Consider the following 18,505-nt stretch of genomic DNA (forward strand, 5'->3'; position numbering starts at 1 on the left):
GCCTTTTCCTAGGCGAGGCGCGGTCACTTGGTGATTCAGCGCGTTAGTTCAGCACGTGTGCCGGTATCCTGCGCATCGCTTTGTCTGCAGCTACTGTACTGCACGTGTACCGGTATACTCTGCTCTGCATTTTCTCGCACGGACCGTTGTGGAGCAGCTGTCTTTACCTGTTCAGGTATTCCGTACCAACAAACATGTAGCTCGTGACATGTCGAAGCGGAGGACGGATTCACACTGTTTTGCTCCGGGTTGCCGAAGCGGCTACCCGGGCGCCCCGAAGGCATCGTTGTTTGCAGCTCCTAGAGAAGACGATCTCCGCAGAAAGTGGGAGCGTAACCTCCGGAGGGATGACAAGCCTCTGACCGAAACATCAGCGGTGTGCGAACATCACTTCGAGCCAAGATATATTCTGCGCGAATATGTGCACGTGATAAATGGCTGTGAAGTGCGCACTCCCCGAGGAAAACCGTCATTGGTGCCTGATGCCGTGCCAACGCTTTTGCCAGGTTGTCCAGCGTACCTTTCCGTCGCTGCGCCCAAGCAAAGACCCGAGAGAAGGAAAGCAGCCAAACCTCCTGAAGGCGCAAGCAGAAAACGGCGCAGGCCTGATGCACCTGACGAAGTGTGCGACGGCGGTGAAATGGAAGGCATGGACTTTAATGCTGCCACTAGTGCGCGACTTTCAATTGAAGCTATTCGCACACTTGAAGTTACTGCAAACTACTGGTGTCGCATAGAAGCAGTTGGCCACTGCGATCTAATATTTGTGACGACAGTGATAAGCAAGCGTACAAAACTGGATATTTTTCATGAAAAAGCTGTGTGCTTTATGTCCACAGAAGGAAAAATTGTAGCCCAAGTCTTCTATCAAGGTGTTTTGTGTCAAGAGAAACCCGTGCAATCCCTTGCTGAGGCCACATCCGTTTTGGAAGAAGCTCGAGAAAGCCCTGTCTGCAAGGGAGCAATGTGTAAACAAGAATTCAAGCCGCTTTCCTCTCGGCTGACCGCACATCATCGAGCTGAAGCAAACACTGCTGGACGATCCGTGATCAGCGTACGCTGCTTCGGAAAAGTTTCTTCTGAAGGTAAGTAGACGTAAAGTGCATTAGGATGCCCATAACATTACCACATTGCCTCAGGTATTGAGGGGTGTGATTTTAACGTATGCATTGTTTGTTCATTTGCAGGCTCAAGTTGTGCAGAATGCAAGTCCCTTAGGAAAGCGTTACTGACAAGAAAGTCGTACATTAACTGTCGTGTACACCTGCCTGTAAAGAAAACCCTTTCTTCACGACTGACGCAACAAAAGAAGAAGACAGCACGTCTTCAAAATCAGGCATGTGTGCTTAAGAAAAAGTTGAGTGTCATGCTTGCCAAGAATGTGGCAATCGCAGAAGAAGATTTCAATGCAAAAGTAGCTCTCCTACCAGAGAAGCAGCGTGAGGCAACTCTCCACATATTCAAAGCTTCTTCACGGAAGAGTACTAAAAGCATGATATTTTCAAATGAGTGGGTGCTCGAATGTTTGATTATGAAGCTGAAAAGTGCAAGGTTGTATGAGCACTTGAGAAAAGAAAAAAATCTTAGTTCTCCCCAGTAAGACTACGCTTCGCAAATATTTAAAATGCTACAGAACTGGGTTTGGATTTAGCAATAAAATCTTTGATGTGCTGAAGCAAAAGACTTGCACTATGGACGAGTTTTATGCCATGGAGGACTCATCGTGGATGAACTGAAACTCTCGGAGCACCTCTCAGTGAACAGTGAAGGCCGCATTGATGGCTTCGTTGACTTGGGACAGTTTACGTCTGACAAAGATAAGCACAGTGTCTGTGATCACGGTATGGTGATAATTTTTGTGCCCTTTGTTGGCAAATGGACGCAAATACTCGCTGCATTTGCGACTCATGGAAACATAAATGGGAACCTGCTGACGAAGATAATGCTTGAAGCCGTCATTTTAGCTGAGAAGGCCGGACTCAAGGTTGATTTCATTACGTCTGATGGTGCCACTTGGAATCGGAAAATGTGGTCTGTGATGGGCATCAAAGCATCACTGACAGAAACGAAATGCAGCACATTGCATCCAGTGGACCCAACGCGCAAACTCCATTTTCTGTCGGACTTTCCTCACTTAATTAAGTGCCTGAGGAATGGACTACTAAGGTCGGACTACGAAACACCTGAGGGCCGGGTAAGTTGTTTTTGATCACCAAGCATGCTGTACAACTTTATTGATACAATCTGTTTGTTTCTAACAGTTTCTCACTTTGGTATTCCTTTCAGGTATCTTTACAATTCGTACGCAAAGCTTTGGAACTGGATGGTTGCAGTGTCACATTGCAGGCAATGCATGGAATCACCGGAAGCCACACGAACCCCAACAATTTTGAAAAGATGAGAGTATCTTTAGCTTTTTAGCTTTTCGGAGAAAAAGTGATTCATGGTCTGCAGCTATACAAGTCAGGAATTGAAGATACCTGTGGTGACATCACAGCTACACTAAAGTTTTTCAAGTAAGTGTCATCACATTGTGGTTTTATTGCGATTGCACCTTTCACCTTGCATATGACAGTCTGACTCTTGCTCACAAACACAGATTCATCCTGCTTTTGTTCATTTCACAGGATCATCCATGACCTTGTGCAAATGATGACTTCACGATTTCCAGCTGAAGCGCTGCGCCCAAGTTCAGCAAGTGTTGAGAAGCTGCGATCGTTTCAGGAGTATCTTTCATCATGGAAAGACCACACGAAGGGGCAGAAAGGATTCCTGAGCCAGTCAACAGCAGCTGGGCTGCGAGTGACAGTGTCAAGTGTGCTTTCTTTGCTTCAGTATCTCACTGAGAAACTAAGCTACAGGTACCTAATGACATCTAGAGTAAGCCAAGATCCTGTTGAGCATGTTTTTGGCATTGTCAGGCAGTCGTCTGGATGTAACACGCACCCAACACCACAGCAGTTTATTAGCACTATCAACTGCTTGAGCTTCAACAATCTTGCTCACTCAGCTTCAAAGGGAAACTGTGAGCCTGCAGTGCTCCATGCCCTTCTACCCGCAAATTCAGGTGCTGAAAATGTTCCATCTGGTAAACAGCGCTTAATGGACAAGTTTATAAACAGTGACAATGTAGCTGCCGTGCAGAGCTCGCTCCCACAGAGTGCGCCAGACCATGCGTCATGCATTATATCTGCCAGTGACAACCGGCTAACATTTTATATAGCAGGATATGTAGCTAGAAAATGCCTACTGAAGTCTGGCTGCGAAGAGTGCCGTAAACTTCTTCTAATGCAAAAGGAGTCTGCTGAAAGTCTCAAACACCTTGCGCAATTGACACACATGAAAGACAGAGGTGGCCTGCTTTATCCGTCTAGCCTGTTGTTTAAGTTTGTTCATGATTTAGAAAAAGCCTTCACAACGTGTTTCAGTTTGCTGGAGCTGCACGCTGATAGCATACTCGACATTTTAAGCGAAGTTAAGGCAAAACAAAAAAAATGGGCTTGGTTGTCGTGACCATTCTGAAGGCATTGCAGCTGAGGTCATCGTTTTTTACATCACTACTCGTCTGCATTTCCTAACTAAAAGCGTGAACCAGAATAGTGCTAAAAAACGAGAATCAGCCAAGCACCTAAAGCTCAGTAGATGTTAAGTTCTGCACATGTCCATCTCACGTGTCTTCTTTTTTGCGAATCCTCGTAATAGTTTTGAAAAGCTGTTAAACTAGTGAAATTCATTTTGTTATTTTGTATTTTTTTGTACTCTTCGCCCCATCACAATAAATAAAAAGATGTTCCTGTTTTCATTTTCGATGCTGAGCACTGTGTCCTTACCATGACCTTCTATGTAATAAGCCAGCACCAAAACAATAGTGGAAGCGCGCCATAAGCTTGTGATGGTGATGAGCAATCGCTTTGTAGCGAATGTTATTAGCGCGTGTGGTAAATATGAATATATATATATATTCTTGGCCAAACTATGTATATACGAACCGCTGAGCCACGCAATAACTAACCTAGCAATTTTACGCTTGCATGAGCCAGGAAGCAAACACGCGCGTTAGAATTGACCATAGCTGCAACTCAGAAGGAGCCAGCGACGGCCGGTCAATGCAGCCGAAGCTCCTAGGAAATGGAGCAGTGGCGCCATCTGTGTGAAAGGCTGGCGCCAGAGCCTGGCCGGTCGCACCACTGGAGTACTTCTAGTTCACTATAACCCGGGCATGCAGCTGCTACTGGTTCTACTACTATCCTCTTCCCGACATTGCAGTGTTGCTGCCATACTCGCGAACATTTTTAAATTAAAGCACGCAATCATGTATTATCGTGCGCCATACTAAACTTAAAAACAGTGCCCCGGTACATGCGATCACGAAGCGCGGTCCACGCCATCACAAGAGCAATTAGAGAAATGAAACAAAGAAAACAAAAATGTATAAAATATTTGGCAATGGCTGCTGCGCCGCGCGGCGCTCCAGCCATCCCCACACAGAACTGGCTGCTGCGCCGCACGAAAGTGACGTCACAAAAATTGTCATGACATACGTCGTTTCCGATTTAGCGCGTTGTTCGAATTTACCGAATCGGAACGTGGCTCAGCTGGCCAGCAGACGCTCACTTGCTGCTGCTGCTGCTGGAGTACGGCTGGTTGCTGCTTCTGCGAGCTGTCTACAGGCCTTGTTCTGCTACATATTCGCAAGCCTCGAACATCATCTTTATCTAAGCTCAACCGCTTATTTTCACTGCTATTTTATATTTACTAACGTTGTTTATATCCATCCCAATACGTATTTTTGTGATTTTTCGCGTATAGGCTGATTTAGCAGTATCTGTGCGTGGCCCTTTCTTTGGTCATCCGTGTTTACGTGCTTCGTATCTGTGTCGTAGTGCATTTGCGTAGTTGACAGCCGTGTTTTAGACTAAATATTCACTTTCTTGTTTCTTTTTTTTTTTCATGGTGTAATTCTGAATTGAAAGTGTGCGCAACATGACGCGTGTGTTAGTAGCGGGCGATTCAATGGTGGAATACGTCGACCAGTATTTCCCATCGCGCCGTGGCTTGTCTGTTAGCGTTGCCGCACACAGAGGAATAAGGATTGAGCACTTGCTCACAATGATTGCTGACAAGCTGGCCAGTTTTGATGTTGTCATTGTACATGTTGGCACGAACGACACTGTTGACAGTGTCAACATGTGTATGGACAAATATCGCCAGCTCGCTCAGGGAATCATCGAAAGCAATCCCACGTTGCATGTAGCTTTTTCTGCCATTCTTCCTCGGGGGCAGAATCGGTACCGCCAAGAAGAAGAACAGTTGTGTGATGTTTGTCATTTGAATGACCACTACAGGAATGTGAATGCCGCACTCGCACAGCTTTGCCTGGAGAGGGGCTTCACTATCCTGGATAGTCTTGTGGACAGCTGGCCTGGATTCCTGAGCAGGGATGGTGTCCACCCCAGCCGGCTTGGCAACAAGGTGCTGGCAGACTTCCTGTACCGTGAGGCCTGTGCCTTGTCCACCCAACTAGAGAGGAGACACATCCAACAGTCCTACAAGGAGTCCAAGGCATCTGCATGGAGTGGGTGGGCTCGGCAGGAGCACTTTTCCATCAACTTGGAAGTCGATTTTCCAGCACTTGGTATGCATGCAGTTCAATATTCTCCAGCAGTAGGTGGACCTTCCGCTGCACCAGCTCCTGTCTGGAAAACCAGCAGTGCTCTCATGCAGAGACATGACACTGACCAACTGGCCAGTACTATTCATGGTATTGGCTTTACGCTCGTTGGCGGTGTCCGCGTTCGCTGCAAGGGAAGCAAGGCTTGGTGGACCTGGGACAGCCTGCCTTCCCCCATTTTCCATGGCACAAGTGTACCATGCAAGGGAAACACTGGGGAGAGGCCTATTCAGCCAATGATCCCTAGTCGAAGTGCAAGCACCACTTGTGACAGGAAAATAAGGAGAGCCTCACAGGAGCATGAGAGTGCTCTTGTGCGCTCTTCTGTGGGGGAAGAGGAGGCCAGTGCTGGAAAAGCAGCTGTGCCACAGGCTGTCGGCCAGTGTGGCGACAGTGAGTGGAAACTGGTGCAGTCAAAGAAGAGCCGGCGGAAGGCTGCGGCACTGCACAAGCAAGAACAGAGCTCTAAACTGTGTGCAGACAGTGAAGGCAAAGTTCTTGCTGTGACAGCTGCCAAGTCCATCAGGTCCACTTCACCTATGACAGCAGTTGTGAGCCAGAAACAGATTGTCTGCTTCTTCCGCTGTCTGTGGTAGAAAGCCTGAAGGACGAGCCAGTGTCTCGCACAACGTCATTCGTGATAGTTTTAAAAAGGTGCAGCGTGTTCCTAGCAAGCAGTTGAAAGACTGCTCAGTTAGTTCCGCGACTCACTGTGAATCTGTCACGAGTGACGCTGTGAACGAGGTTTCTGTCTGCAAAAGCCATCTACCAGCACTGACTCGGGATTGCATGCGAATTGAGCGCGATCCTGGCACAGAGGCTGGTGACCCTATGGAAGCTGGGTGCGCTGCAGCTGTGCAGTACAAGTATTGTGAGGCTGCTTTGACATCCAGAAGCAGGCCTGTCAGCCTTGGTGCCCAGGCTATTTGTGTAAACACTGGTGCCAACCCAACCGTCCTCAATAACCCAGTAAATACACTATATGGTGGGGGTAGCAAAGTTTATTTAAATGCAACATTTGATAACTTTCCTTCTTTTAAGAAAAGCTTTGATGAGTGGTGCAGGGAGGGCAGGCATGTAGTCATGATAAATAAGAGTAATAAAAGTCCATTCACATCAGAAGATAAGGACTTCGAGTATATTAGGATTAAATATAGCTGCATTCACGGTCGCACAATAAAGCCCAGGGGGATAGGAAAGCGACCAAAGCAAGCTTACAATGGTACTGGCTGTGAAATGACAGTATCGGTAAGCCTATGTAAATCGCCTACTCTGCACTACAAGATAACTAAACTACAAGCTAAGCATAACCATCCCACAGAATATTATGATTTGTATCCTCAGAAGAGGCTCCTGAATCATGGAGAAAAAGAAGAATTCTTTGACTTAGCTAAATGTAATATTGGCGCAAAGGATTTTAAAAACTTGGTCGAGCAAAAAACTGGTAAGAAGTTAACTACAAAGGACATTAATAATTACAAGCAACGATTTTCTATTCCTATCCGCAATGAGCAGGCTCATTGTGAAATGGTTTTAGAGAAGGTAGAGACCTTGCTAAAAAATAATCCAAACTGGGTTATTCACTATGAAATGAATCAAAATAATAACCTGCAATTCATACTTCTTCAAACAACGCACATGCGTGAGATTTTGGAAAAGTATCCAGAGATTCTATTTATTGATGGAACGTATAAAGTGAATATTGAGGGTTATATTCTTTACTCTATATTAGTTCAAGATGATCGTGGTCGTGGGAGACCTGTGTGTTATGCCTTCTTACGAAATGAGACGACTGAAATTGTTGAGCCCATGTTCACAAAGTTTGTAGATTTCAACCCATTTGTTGTGTCTGCTTGCAAAGTAGTGATGATTGATAAAGATCTCAATGAACTGCGCATTTTAACCAATATTCTTCCTAATTCTAACATACTTTTGTGTACGTGGCATGTGTTGCATTGTTTCCAGCAAAAGGTTAATGAAAAAGCTAGACAGCAACGTGATCAGTTGCATCCTCTCTTAAAAAGCTTAGTTTATTCCCCCACTGAGCAAGACTACTTCGATAAGCTTGCTAACCTCCAAGCTATGACTTGCACAAATTTCATTTCTTACTATATGCATAACTGGCACTTGTGTAAGGAAATGTGGGTACATGCATATCGGCAAGCCCTTCCTACATTTGGTAATAATACTAATAATCGCATTGAGTGCCACAATCAAAAGATTAAAAATTATCTCTCTTCAAGCATGCATTTGGTTCAAGCAATAGAAGCATTGGTAGGTTACATTGATAATGATTCTTTATCTCTACAGTTCTCTAAGCTTAAAGAAATGAAGCTGAACCTAAACATAAATGATTTCAATGACCCATTTCAGCTAGAATTGTCCCGTAATTGCACTTCTGAGGCTACAAGTAAAGTACTAGAGCAGTATGAGAAGTTTAAAAATGTAAGTTATCAAGTCACTTCCACTCCTAATTCTTATGTTGTAGTTTCACCAAGATCACAGTACAGTGTTTCGTTGTGCTTGGCTTCTTGCACATGTGCTTTTTATAACCAGTACACTCTGCCTTGTGCACATATTTTAGCAGTGCGTGACTTTACTAAGCAAGATCTTTTCGACAAGGCTTGCATACCAGACAGGTGGTGCAAGGATCATTTCCTGAGTGACAGCTGCACAACCTCTAGTGCCACACCAGTGGTAACAAGCAGCATTCAGTCACCACCCTGTGTGAAGCTTGACACTGCACAAGAGAAGTATACTTATGCTTATAAGAGTCTTTGCGAAATGTCAAAAACCGTGGCTAACGTATTATCTAATTGTGGTGAGAAGGAGTTAATGGAAAAACTTTCGTCCTGCGAGGCTTTCTTCAGAAATTTAACCACATTTCCTCGTAACCAAACTTCAGCAGCCATAAAGGCTGCACCAGCTCAGTTAGCACAAACTACTGCCACAAGTTATCTTGGGCATTCTAACAGTACAAAACTTGTGGTACCTTTGGTTAAAGCAAGAAGGGGGCGGCCAAAAAAAGTGAGAGCTGTCAAGCGTAAATTTTTCCCAAATCAAGTAAAAAAGGTAGGCCTTGCAACTGTTAAAGTAGACATGCTAAATGTCTACAAACGGTATTCTCTTTCAGATGCAGATTTAAATGTTCTGGTACAGGGCACCTCCATATCAGATAGCGTAATCAATGTCGCACAGTATTTAATTCAGAAAAAGTATCCTACTTGTGTCGGCTTTCAAGATGTCTTACTGGGCCGATGTTTACAATTCACTCAAATCAAAGGCCCTTTCGTTCAAATCTTGCATGTTCAGAACCCCAATCATTGGCTTACAGTAACAAATGTTGGTGCGGACAAAAACACAGTCTTCATATATGATTCAATTGATCAAGATACCCCTCCTGACGCTGTTAGGCAAATCTGTCATATTCTAAAATTACAATCGCCAACATTAACCATTCAAACAATGAAGGCACAAAACCAGTGCAACACACTTGACTGTGGCTTGTTTGCAATTGCCAACATGTATTATATAGCGTCAGGCAGAAAACCAGAAACTTTGAACCTTAACCAAGTTATGCTACGCAAACATTTGCTGCAATGCATACAGAATGGTATGATCGAAGACTTTCCCCTCATAAACTCCATGGCTGCTCGCGTACAGCCAAGAGATAGTATTTACAAGTTGCATTGTGTCTGCCGGCAACCACAATATAGTGGGGTAGTATTGGGCATTACTTGTGCAAGTTGTTCAAGAGGATTTCACGGAGCTTGTCTCGGCTCTTTAGCAGCTAACTTGGACAAAAAAGTATTCGTCTGTTCTCAGTCACGTTTGCTGGTTGCCAAGGAAAAGATACATTCTTCTAATTAATAATAGCATTCCATTTTGGTGTAGACATATGGCAAAATTTCTAAGCATTCTTCATGTCTCCTCGTCTAATTTTTGCTTTTCTTTAAAGGGCCACTCACCGGGTTTGGCGATTTTGAGCTGACAAGTGCAATGCGCACATTGGGAGTTTATGGTCACGTCTGCCAAAAATTGCAACTCTATGCGACGCGGAAATGGGTCAAATTTCAAAACGAACGCTTCTCCCCCTTTTTTTCGGGTCGCGCCCCCAGAGAAGGAGGTTATGATGTGCAAGTATGAATCGCCCTACATACACAGCAGTGCAGTGACGTTGGTCCTATATGTATACGACTGTGCTCTGACGCTGCCAACAGTGGCACGTGACATGACGGAAATTATTTAACGTGACATGCGTAGTTAATGTAATTTGTTGCTTGAAGAGATTAATAAAACTTGGGATACATATTGAGACGCACTAGAAGAATGCATTTGTCTTTTGCATTTTTTCCCCGTGAATTCCAACGAGATGCCGAGCTAATGTGCTGGCGTTTCGCATGCGTTTGTGTCTCCGCGGTTACTGCATCAAGCAGACTCCTGTCCTGGAAAAGAAATTAATGGCCCTGCGCATTCGAGCACTCATTATGCTCATCTTTTCAACCGCATCAAAGCCAGCGTTTCCAAACAATGTCGCAAAAACAGGCAGTAGACACAATACAATGCTGGTCAACAAAAAAACACCGCTCGCGCGCTCGAGGGTTGGGCTTGTTTGAGCACGTCATGTGCACGTGACCTCTTGGTTGGATGCTGGAGAGGGTAGGAAAGAGATTTGGCTTGTGAAGGCTACACGGGGGAGTGGCAAGGGTTTTGAGCTTGCCTCCTTTCATCCTTGTTTCCTGCTGTTAAAAAAAGAAGAAACTGTTTTCTCAGCTCGTAATGAACCGATTGAAAAACTTTTTGTGGTATAATGCTCTCCGTTAAATACACAACTTCCACAGTTTGTTATGGGACCTGGTGAGTGGCCCTTTAGGGACTGACTTCAGGGATCGAAAGTATGAAGTTAGGCATGTTGGTAATGCATAACGGATCACATAGCACAAAAATTTGACCCAGGACAAGAGAAGGAACAAACACGAGTGCTCACTTCCAAGAAGATTTATCTTGAAGAGCAAACACATATATACTCCTGAAATGTGAAAATCAGGCAAATCATTCAAGACGCCCACAACTGCCATGCGCAAATAAATATCTTACATTTTCAAAAAAGACAATTTGACAAAGCCCGAGACATAGTGCTGATGCAGTTCAGCTCTAGTCTATAAATCCTCTTTGCCTCGATAATTTCTCTTGTCATTTTATTTGTTGTTTTTTCTTCCAGCAATAATGATGTCCCGCAAAATCATTTTGCAGCCACACGTGCTGCAATAAACACCCTTGTAACCTCAAGAATGGTCGCAATCGTTTCTTGGCCTTGCACTGTAGCAGGTGTGGCTCCAAACCACTTTTGTGTGACACCATTATCATTGGGAAAAAAAAAACTACAAGAGAAATTGTCGTGCCGAAAAAGATTTGTAGACTAGAGCTGAACTGCATCAGTACTTTCTCTCACTCTGTCTCTAGGGATTTGTCAAAACGAATTGTCTTTGCTGAGGATGTAAGGTTTTCGTGCATGGCAGTTGTGGGCTTTTTGAATGATTTGTCTATTTTTTGCATTTCAAGAGTATATATGTTTGCTCTTCAAGATAAATCTTGTTGGAGGTGAGCACTCGTCTTTGTTCCTTCTCTTGTTCGGGGTCAAATTTTCACATTATGTGATGAGTTAACTTTCTGCATGCACCACTTTATTTTTTTTCCTTGTTGTAAGCTAGTGGTGGAGCGTTAACTAGAAGTACATAAAAACATTGCCAAATGTATGTTACCCCAACGAACCAAATTCCTTTGTTGAGGCAATCCTTTCTGTGGCATTCCTTCTTTATTGACTTCTCATCACGTCAAACCTCACACCTGTCTCTTTCATAAAAGTTCTAGAACTAGTTCTTGCTTTGTTTTGTTTTTTTGCCAAAAGTAGAAAACTTCCCTTTGTTGAGCAAATTTTCCTGAACTAAAATATATTCATATCTAATGCACGGAATAAAAAATAAAAAACAAGAAAATTTATAGGCTGATCACTAAATGTCAATTGAATAAGGATTTCGGAAATAATACCATGAATGGCACACAGCAAATACTCATGCATGCAGCCTTTTACCATGTGCAGCTGTAAACTGCAAACAAAAAGTATCAGATATTGTATATGATTTGCTTTTTTTTCTTTTCAGCAACAGTAACTTGCCCTTTAAGAGAAAAATATGAATATAAAATTTTCAAAAATAGTCATTTTTGAAAACCTGTCAATATATCAAAATGGTTTAGTTGATTCATGATTATGCAAGCAGTTCTTGCATGCCTGTGGCACTGGGATTGTTAATGTAGGCAGGCTGAGTTTGTAATGCTCTAAAGCCTCAGCATTTTAGTGTTATATTACAATATAACATTCAAATATTTTATGAATGCAACTATGAAATTTGCTCACAATGAGTTTGCTACAAATTAAGCAACCAAAGTCTGTGTATATATTGCCCACATTAACGTCACACTGCCACAAGTCTCTAGGCGGAGCCTGACCGCTACAGAGCGCGTTCTCGGGTGGCGGATAGAGAAAAGTCTTGCAATGAAGTTATGCTAAGCAGCTTCTATTAATAAACAAGACTGGCACTTGTGCCCGCGTACCAACAGGCAGAAAATACATATGACAACAGGAGTCTTTTCACTGCTGTGGTGGGCAAGTTGAAAGTTTCAGGTGCCATTTTTTAAACTCTTTGATTTATCTGTTGTTTTTTTCGTCTGTTTTCTTCATCTTGTACAGGTCCAGTACAGTGTGGACTCACCCTGTTGTCAAGTCATCAGGAAGTTGGATGATGCTGTCTTCTTCTAGCTAAATTATGCAACTACTAAGAAGGGGATCAGAATTCTATTTTGTAGCAGTTATTTTACAAATAAATGTTAGTAAAATTTTTCTTGGTTGTAGTAGTGTCATTGTGTACTCACGGACCATAACATTACATAAGACAGGAATTCAAGTGCACAGCAAAAAAGTGCTGCTATGAGCACCTGTTATCAACATCAGCTGGTCATTCTTAATTTTGGTCTTTTATTTATCGCACATCGAGTAGCCGCAATTGCTTGGTTTACAGGCTGAGAGAAAATTTAGCTCCCTTTCTTACACGCCAAAGGTTGCTGGCAGTGAAACAGCGTTGTCAGCATTTTGATAGATACTTTGAAAATGAACGTGAAAACGACGGAGGGACAAGACAAAGGCGAAGTACTGAGTCTTTCTAATCTCGTGTCTCCGTCGTGTTCGTGGGCGTTTTCCAAAAATGCATAGTTTCCAACTCGACCTTACTGATATATTGTGAAAACTTTATGAAAACATGAATCCCCGAAGTTAAGTATAAAACTTTCACATAGAATGCATCACTTCTAGCGTCAACAGTTGAGCTATTACAAAACTTTGATAAGTCGCAAGGCACGTAAAAGCAAGTATGGTCAAGCTTCACTGCCTTGTGAAAGCACTGCGGTAAAGCCAGCGTGAGCAGAAGAGCATTACATGATACGAAATGAACGCATGCACAGGCCACTTGTGCATCAAACAAATATAAGCATTTGCGACTGCTCAGGCCAAGTATGCATCTTGGCACGTCCGTTTCAGGCAAACAAAAGGACAAATACCAAACTATGATCAAGCTTCACCGCATGGAAAAAGCACTGCGGTAAAGCCAGCGTGAGCAGAAGAGCATTACATGATACGAAATGAACGCATGCACAGGCCACTTGTGCATCAAACAAAAATAAGCATTTGCGACTGCTCAGGCCAAGTATGCATCTTGGCGAGTCCTTTTCAAACAGACAAAAAGACAATTACCAAAAGATGATTAAGCTTCACTGCATGGAAAAAGCACTGTGGTAAAGCCAGCGTGAGCAGAAGAGCATTACATGATACGAAATGAACGCATGTACAGGCCACTTGTGCATCAAACAAAAATAAGCATTTGCGACTGCTCAGGCCAAGTATGCATCTTGGCGAGTCCTTTTCAAACAGACAAAAAGACAATTACCAAAAGATGATTAAGCTTCACTGCATGGAAAAAGCACTGTGGTAAAGCCAGCGTGAGCAGAAGAGCATTACATGATACGAAATGAACGCATGTACAGGCCACTTGTGCATCAAACAAAAATAAGCATTTGCGACTGCTCAGGCCAAGTATGCATCTTGGCGAGTCCTTTTCAAACAGACAAAAAGACAATTACCAAAAGATGATTAAGCTTCACTGCATTGCGAAAGCGTTGCGGTAAAGCCTATAAGTAAATGATGTGCAGCAATCAAAGGATATATGCCTTATTCGTCGTACGCACCTGTTGGTGTATTAAAGCTGCTCACATTTGACAGGCTATTATGTGAGTGAGAGGCAATACCTGATGTGATAATAGCTGTTACATTTCTTTAATTGCTCACTTTGGGAACTATAGCTGGTTGATCGCAAGTTGAATTTGCATGAGTCCTTGAGTAACTTAGCCACGTGCCATCTTCGCACATGATGTCTTAGCTGTCACCGAGTTATATAGATACATTGACGTGGCGTGGCTTTGATTGCGCGCGCAGTGCTGTTTAGGTTAACTGCTGCAGATGGGGAATAAATATTTAAAATCTCGTGGTACGCGATGCATTTGGTAAGGCATGCAGGGCTTATTCCTAATGTACGGCTCCTGCTTACGAGCTGCGCAGTCTGCGATCTGCGCCGATAGACAAACTGATGGTGGAAGAAAAATTGCTCTCTCCCACTAAAGGGAACCATGCATACGTGTGAAGCAGCGGGCGCTAACGCTTACACAGGCGGCGCCGTGGACGCTGGCTCTCATCGTGGCGTTGCGCAGGAGATCAACCTGGGGACGAGGCGCTAAGCACGCAGTGATGGACCGGTGTTTCTTTCTGTAACATGCCAATCACTGCTAATGGGTGAGAGACACAAGACTCTTATTAAATGCAGAGACCCTCAGTACATTTTTAACTAAGTATAACGCGCACTCTGCTCATTTTCATTGTTCAACAACGCACAAGAGAAATCTATCACCAGCACTACCTTGGAGGTCAATATCCAGTGCCTAATACGGGGTGGCCAGTGAACGGTTGGGCAGTGCTAGCAGTCATTTTTTTTTTTTTTATCAAGGAACTCGCTATCAGATGCTGCTTGCGTCGATGGTGCGAGTCGAGAGAAGGGGGAGTGTAGGAGAAAAGAGAGACGGGGAGGGGACGCGCATGCGCAGCAAGGGTGGTCACGCCGCACACAGCATTGAACTCGACCATAACACGCTTGGCATCTAAAGTGGCCCCAGTGTACGAGAGAAAATTGCTGGATCTGCAGTCGAAGATTTTCCGCCAAGGAAATGTAGGCTGCAGACTCTAGATCACATTACCGGCTGCCATTTGGTTCAGCACATTAAAAGTATCAGTTAATTTACATGGAGCATACTACGAACAATAGCTACATGTACTTTATAAATGTACCCGCAAAATCACCTGTAAATTTACACGGTGGACACTAATCCAGAGTTCCCGCCTGTTTCTGAAGCATTGTTACAGCAGAACACTGAAAAACATTGCTGCAGGTGCATATATATATGTAACGTAAGAAGGTAGCGATAGTTAGGAGTTAGTAGTAGAGGTCGAGAAGGAAGAAGTGAAAATGGAATAAACACGGAGTATGAGCCAGGCCACGTCTCCGATTCATCATAGCGTCACACAAGTCGACAGGATGGAGACCTGCCTGCCCCTTCATCAGTCGCTCAGCATCGACGCAGTTCTACAGAAGACACCCTGCCCATACATTGACTACCGAATCATCGCCTAGAAGGACAACGACCAGCACCATGACAGAACCATCGGCTGACCTCGACATCCCCAAGTACACCGGATCAGCGGACGACGGACCCGTACAGGACTGGTTCAACCTATTCGAGGTCCACGCCGCCGCTGCATCCTGGTCGGAACGGGAGATGGTTACGAACTTCAGCGACTACGTCACTGGTGAGGCATTCAAATTTTACCTGATTCACATTTTCGAGAACGACGAGTCATGGCAAAAAATCAAAGAGGAGATGATTACCCGTTTTAATGATTATGACCAAGACTTACTCATTGGCAACCATCTAGAGACAACTGCACACTATCGTCAATTTCCTAAGCAGTCCTCATGCATTCGAAAGTCCAGCGCGAATCGACAAGTGCCTCAAGACGAAGTGGCACATGCGTTTACTTACAGAAGGCCATGCGTATATTCGGAAAAACCTAACCGTCAAGCGCGCATCCCTTCTGCGCGAAAGTCAGCATTTCCGAAGTCATCGCTTCAACATACGACACGAGACGTCGCTCACCCTACTGATGCCTTTCATGCTTCGTCTGGCATACATGGTCCACCACCTGGTTTTCTACGACGCAGCTCTTCAAAGGCTCCTAACGGTCACTATTCGTGTCATAAGGACGCCTTGTTCATGGTAGACCAGCTGACACATGAGGAAAATGCCGAACAACGCCATGACGACTCAAAGAGTGAAAATCAGTCTTCACACATTGGATCAGCTTATTTTCCATCCAGCACAATTGGGCTACCTCCTGGTTTTTCGCCACTTGGCTCTTTCGTCGCTCACAACGCCCACCTCACATCTAGCACGCTCACAATGGTCGGGATAGAGCTGTGGAGCTCGGAGAATACTCAGCCAAGCCCTGAACCTACCATCCAGATTCAGACGCAAGAACCACTCGCAGCGAACAGTGAAGAAGCCCCTGATGATGTACCGTATCTATCAACTCTGAAGCATTACCTTCATTACCCGAAATGCAGCACAACAGCCTAGAGACTACTACCTGCCCACTCGACACCACATTCAATTGCCCAGAAAGTCAGTGTCATGGTAAAAAAGGGCTGCCACCTCAAGTCTTTTCGCAGCAACATCATCAATTCCAGCAAGTCCAAGAACAACAGAGATTCCAAGGGATTCCTATACCAACAGAGATTCCTATACCAACAAGGACGACGACGAATGGAATCATCTTCGGAAGAACACACGCGGTTTATGGAAAGCCGTTTACAAACGTGTCAACCAAGCCAACGACATATTCAAGATTTCTCACTCGAAACAAAGAAAGCATCGAATCCAAGATATTTTCCCAAGGAACGTCGAGTAAGCTTTCTTCAGTCGAGATCAAGACTCAGGCAACACGACATACAACGTCGAGAAAGGCGCCGAACCCTACCCTGTATTTCGCAAGGACGCAGAAATCACCGCACTAGCCTCGGTCAACAAGCACGCAAACGGGTGGCGATGCATGGGTTCCAATCAAGACAAATAGCACGACACCTGCGCAAATCATCCAGCCAATGCTTCAAAGCCATCACACCACGTTCATTCATCGCAAGAATACCGGCTGTGTTTCCATCTGATTTCACGCTCAAAGCATGCTTATGTTGTCCAGAGCGCAACAGCCAGCCTCGCCCTCCAGAGCTGTACTTGATACCCAGGATTGCTGTCCTCTCCTGTGAAGCTATAGTGTGTTAACGGAAACTTCCTCGGACTTGGAATGATCTTCTCTTTTTGACAGTGTTCAGTTCTAAGCCGTGCATGTTCAGTTTTAATTCGTGTTCATCTGACGCGACTTCTTTCGGGGGGAGGGGGAATCCTGTAACGTAAGAAGGTAGCGATAGTTAGGAGTTAGTAGTAGAGGTCGAGAAGGAAGAAGTGAAAATGGAATAAACACGGAGTATGAGCCAGGCCACGTCTCCGATTCATCATAGCGTCCTGTCGACTTGTGTGACGCTATGATGAATCGGAGACGTGGCCTGGCTCATACTCCGTGTTTATTCCATTTTCACTTCTTCCTTCTCGACCTCTACTACTAACTCCTAACTATCGCTACCTTCTTACGTTACATATATATATATATATATATATATATATATATATATATATATATATATATATATTCACACAGCAATTCATACACGCCATTCTAACAACCTGACATATACACATGGCCCCACTCATGGGTTGGCTGCTGTGGGGAGCATGCACAGTAGCTTTCGTTGACACTCGCAGTGCATCATGTTACTGTAACATAAACAGCGTCATAAGGCTAGACTATATTTTAGTTTTGTGACATTCTTTGGCTCCCAAGGAGCAGGATGCTTTTCTTGAAAAGAAAAAGAAAAGGCAGATCCCATGCACAGTATACAGGAATCGATGCATAATGCGAAGCAGCCAGGAAGGAGGAAACCATGCTGTACAATTAAGACGTGGATATTATGATTTGCATGTTAGGAAATGTCATTTATGGTCATTATACAGTGGTATGCAATGCAAATTTCACTGTATATTAAGTTAGCGAAATTGCCGCAAGCACACCAAGAGCCCGGCATGTAAATCACGTGGTGCATGATTGTATTTCATAATTTACATGTTACCATTTCCTCTTTATGTTCATCATGCAGTCACGTCCATAGGTTGACGAACTCACCCACGAGTCGACTCAATCAAACTCAGATCAAGCTGTGAGCCTCAGTCTGAATGAGCTGCATAAGTTTTGCTGACCTATGGTCACGTCATATTAATTTTGGTATAAACCAAGCTATAGCAAAATAACCCCAAGCACACCATGAACGTGACATGCATGTGAGCCCATTCGTGACATGCATGTCATGGTTTTTCCATTACCACACCATTAATTTATGTTATTTGCACAAAAATATCTCGTCATATCATATTTGGCATATATCTATGTAATGAAACGGCTGCGAGTGTACCAATCAATGTATAACGGTATGTATACCAATTTTGTTGTGTACATTCTTTTAATGACATGCTAAGGAGTGCACAAGGTCGTAGGCGGCTAGATAGATAGGT

General features: G+C 44.1%; 1 protein-coding gene across 3 annotated transcripts; it reads left to right on the forward strand.

Moving 5' to 3' along the window:
• The first annotated feature begins 15 nt into the window (after positions 1–15).
• Positions 16–12,569, forward strand: LOC142784448 (uncharacterized). Of its 3 annotated transcripts, XR_012888638.1 has the most exons (5): positions 18–1,085; positions 1,188–2,194; positions 2,287–2,516; positions 2,628–2,861; positions 5,371–5,504. XR_012888638.1 is itself a non-coding variant. In XM_075882816.1 (4 exons), exon 4 carries the CDS (start codon positions 4,984–4,986, stop codon positions 6,265–6,267), a length of 1,284 nt encoding a protein of 427 aa, XP_075738931.1. In that variant the 5' UTR covers positions 16–1,085; positions 1,188–2,194; positions 2,287–2,516; positions 2,628–4,983; the 3' UTR covers positions 6,268–12,569. The 3 variants fall into 3 exon arrangements, 1 of the variants encoding a protein (XP_075738931.1); XM_075882816.1 differs by having other exon boundaries at positions 16–1,085; positions 2,628–12,569; XR_012888637.1 differs by lacking the exon at positions 5,371–5,504 and having other exon boundaries at positions 2,628–3,807.
• Positions 12,570–18,505: the final 5,936 nt, after the last annotated feature.

This window comes from Rhipicephalus microplus, unplaced genomic scaffold (assembly GCF_043290135.1).
Source record: "Rhipicephalus microplus isolate Deutch F79 unplaced genomic scaffold, USDA_Rmic scaffold_14, whole genome shotgun sequence".
NCBI lineage: Eukaryota > Metazoa > Arthropoda > Arachnida > Ixodida > Ixodidae > Rhipicephalus > Rhipicephalus microplus.

Excerpts from the sequence above, each read along its gene's own strand:
- LOC142784448 (XM_075882816.1), top strand. The coding sequence starts at position 4,984 with ATGACGCGTGTGTTAGTAGCGGGCGATTCAATGGTGGAATACGTCGAC.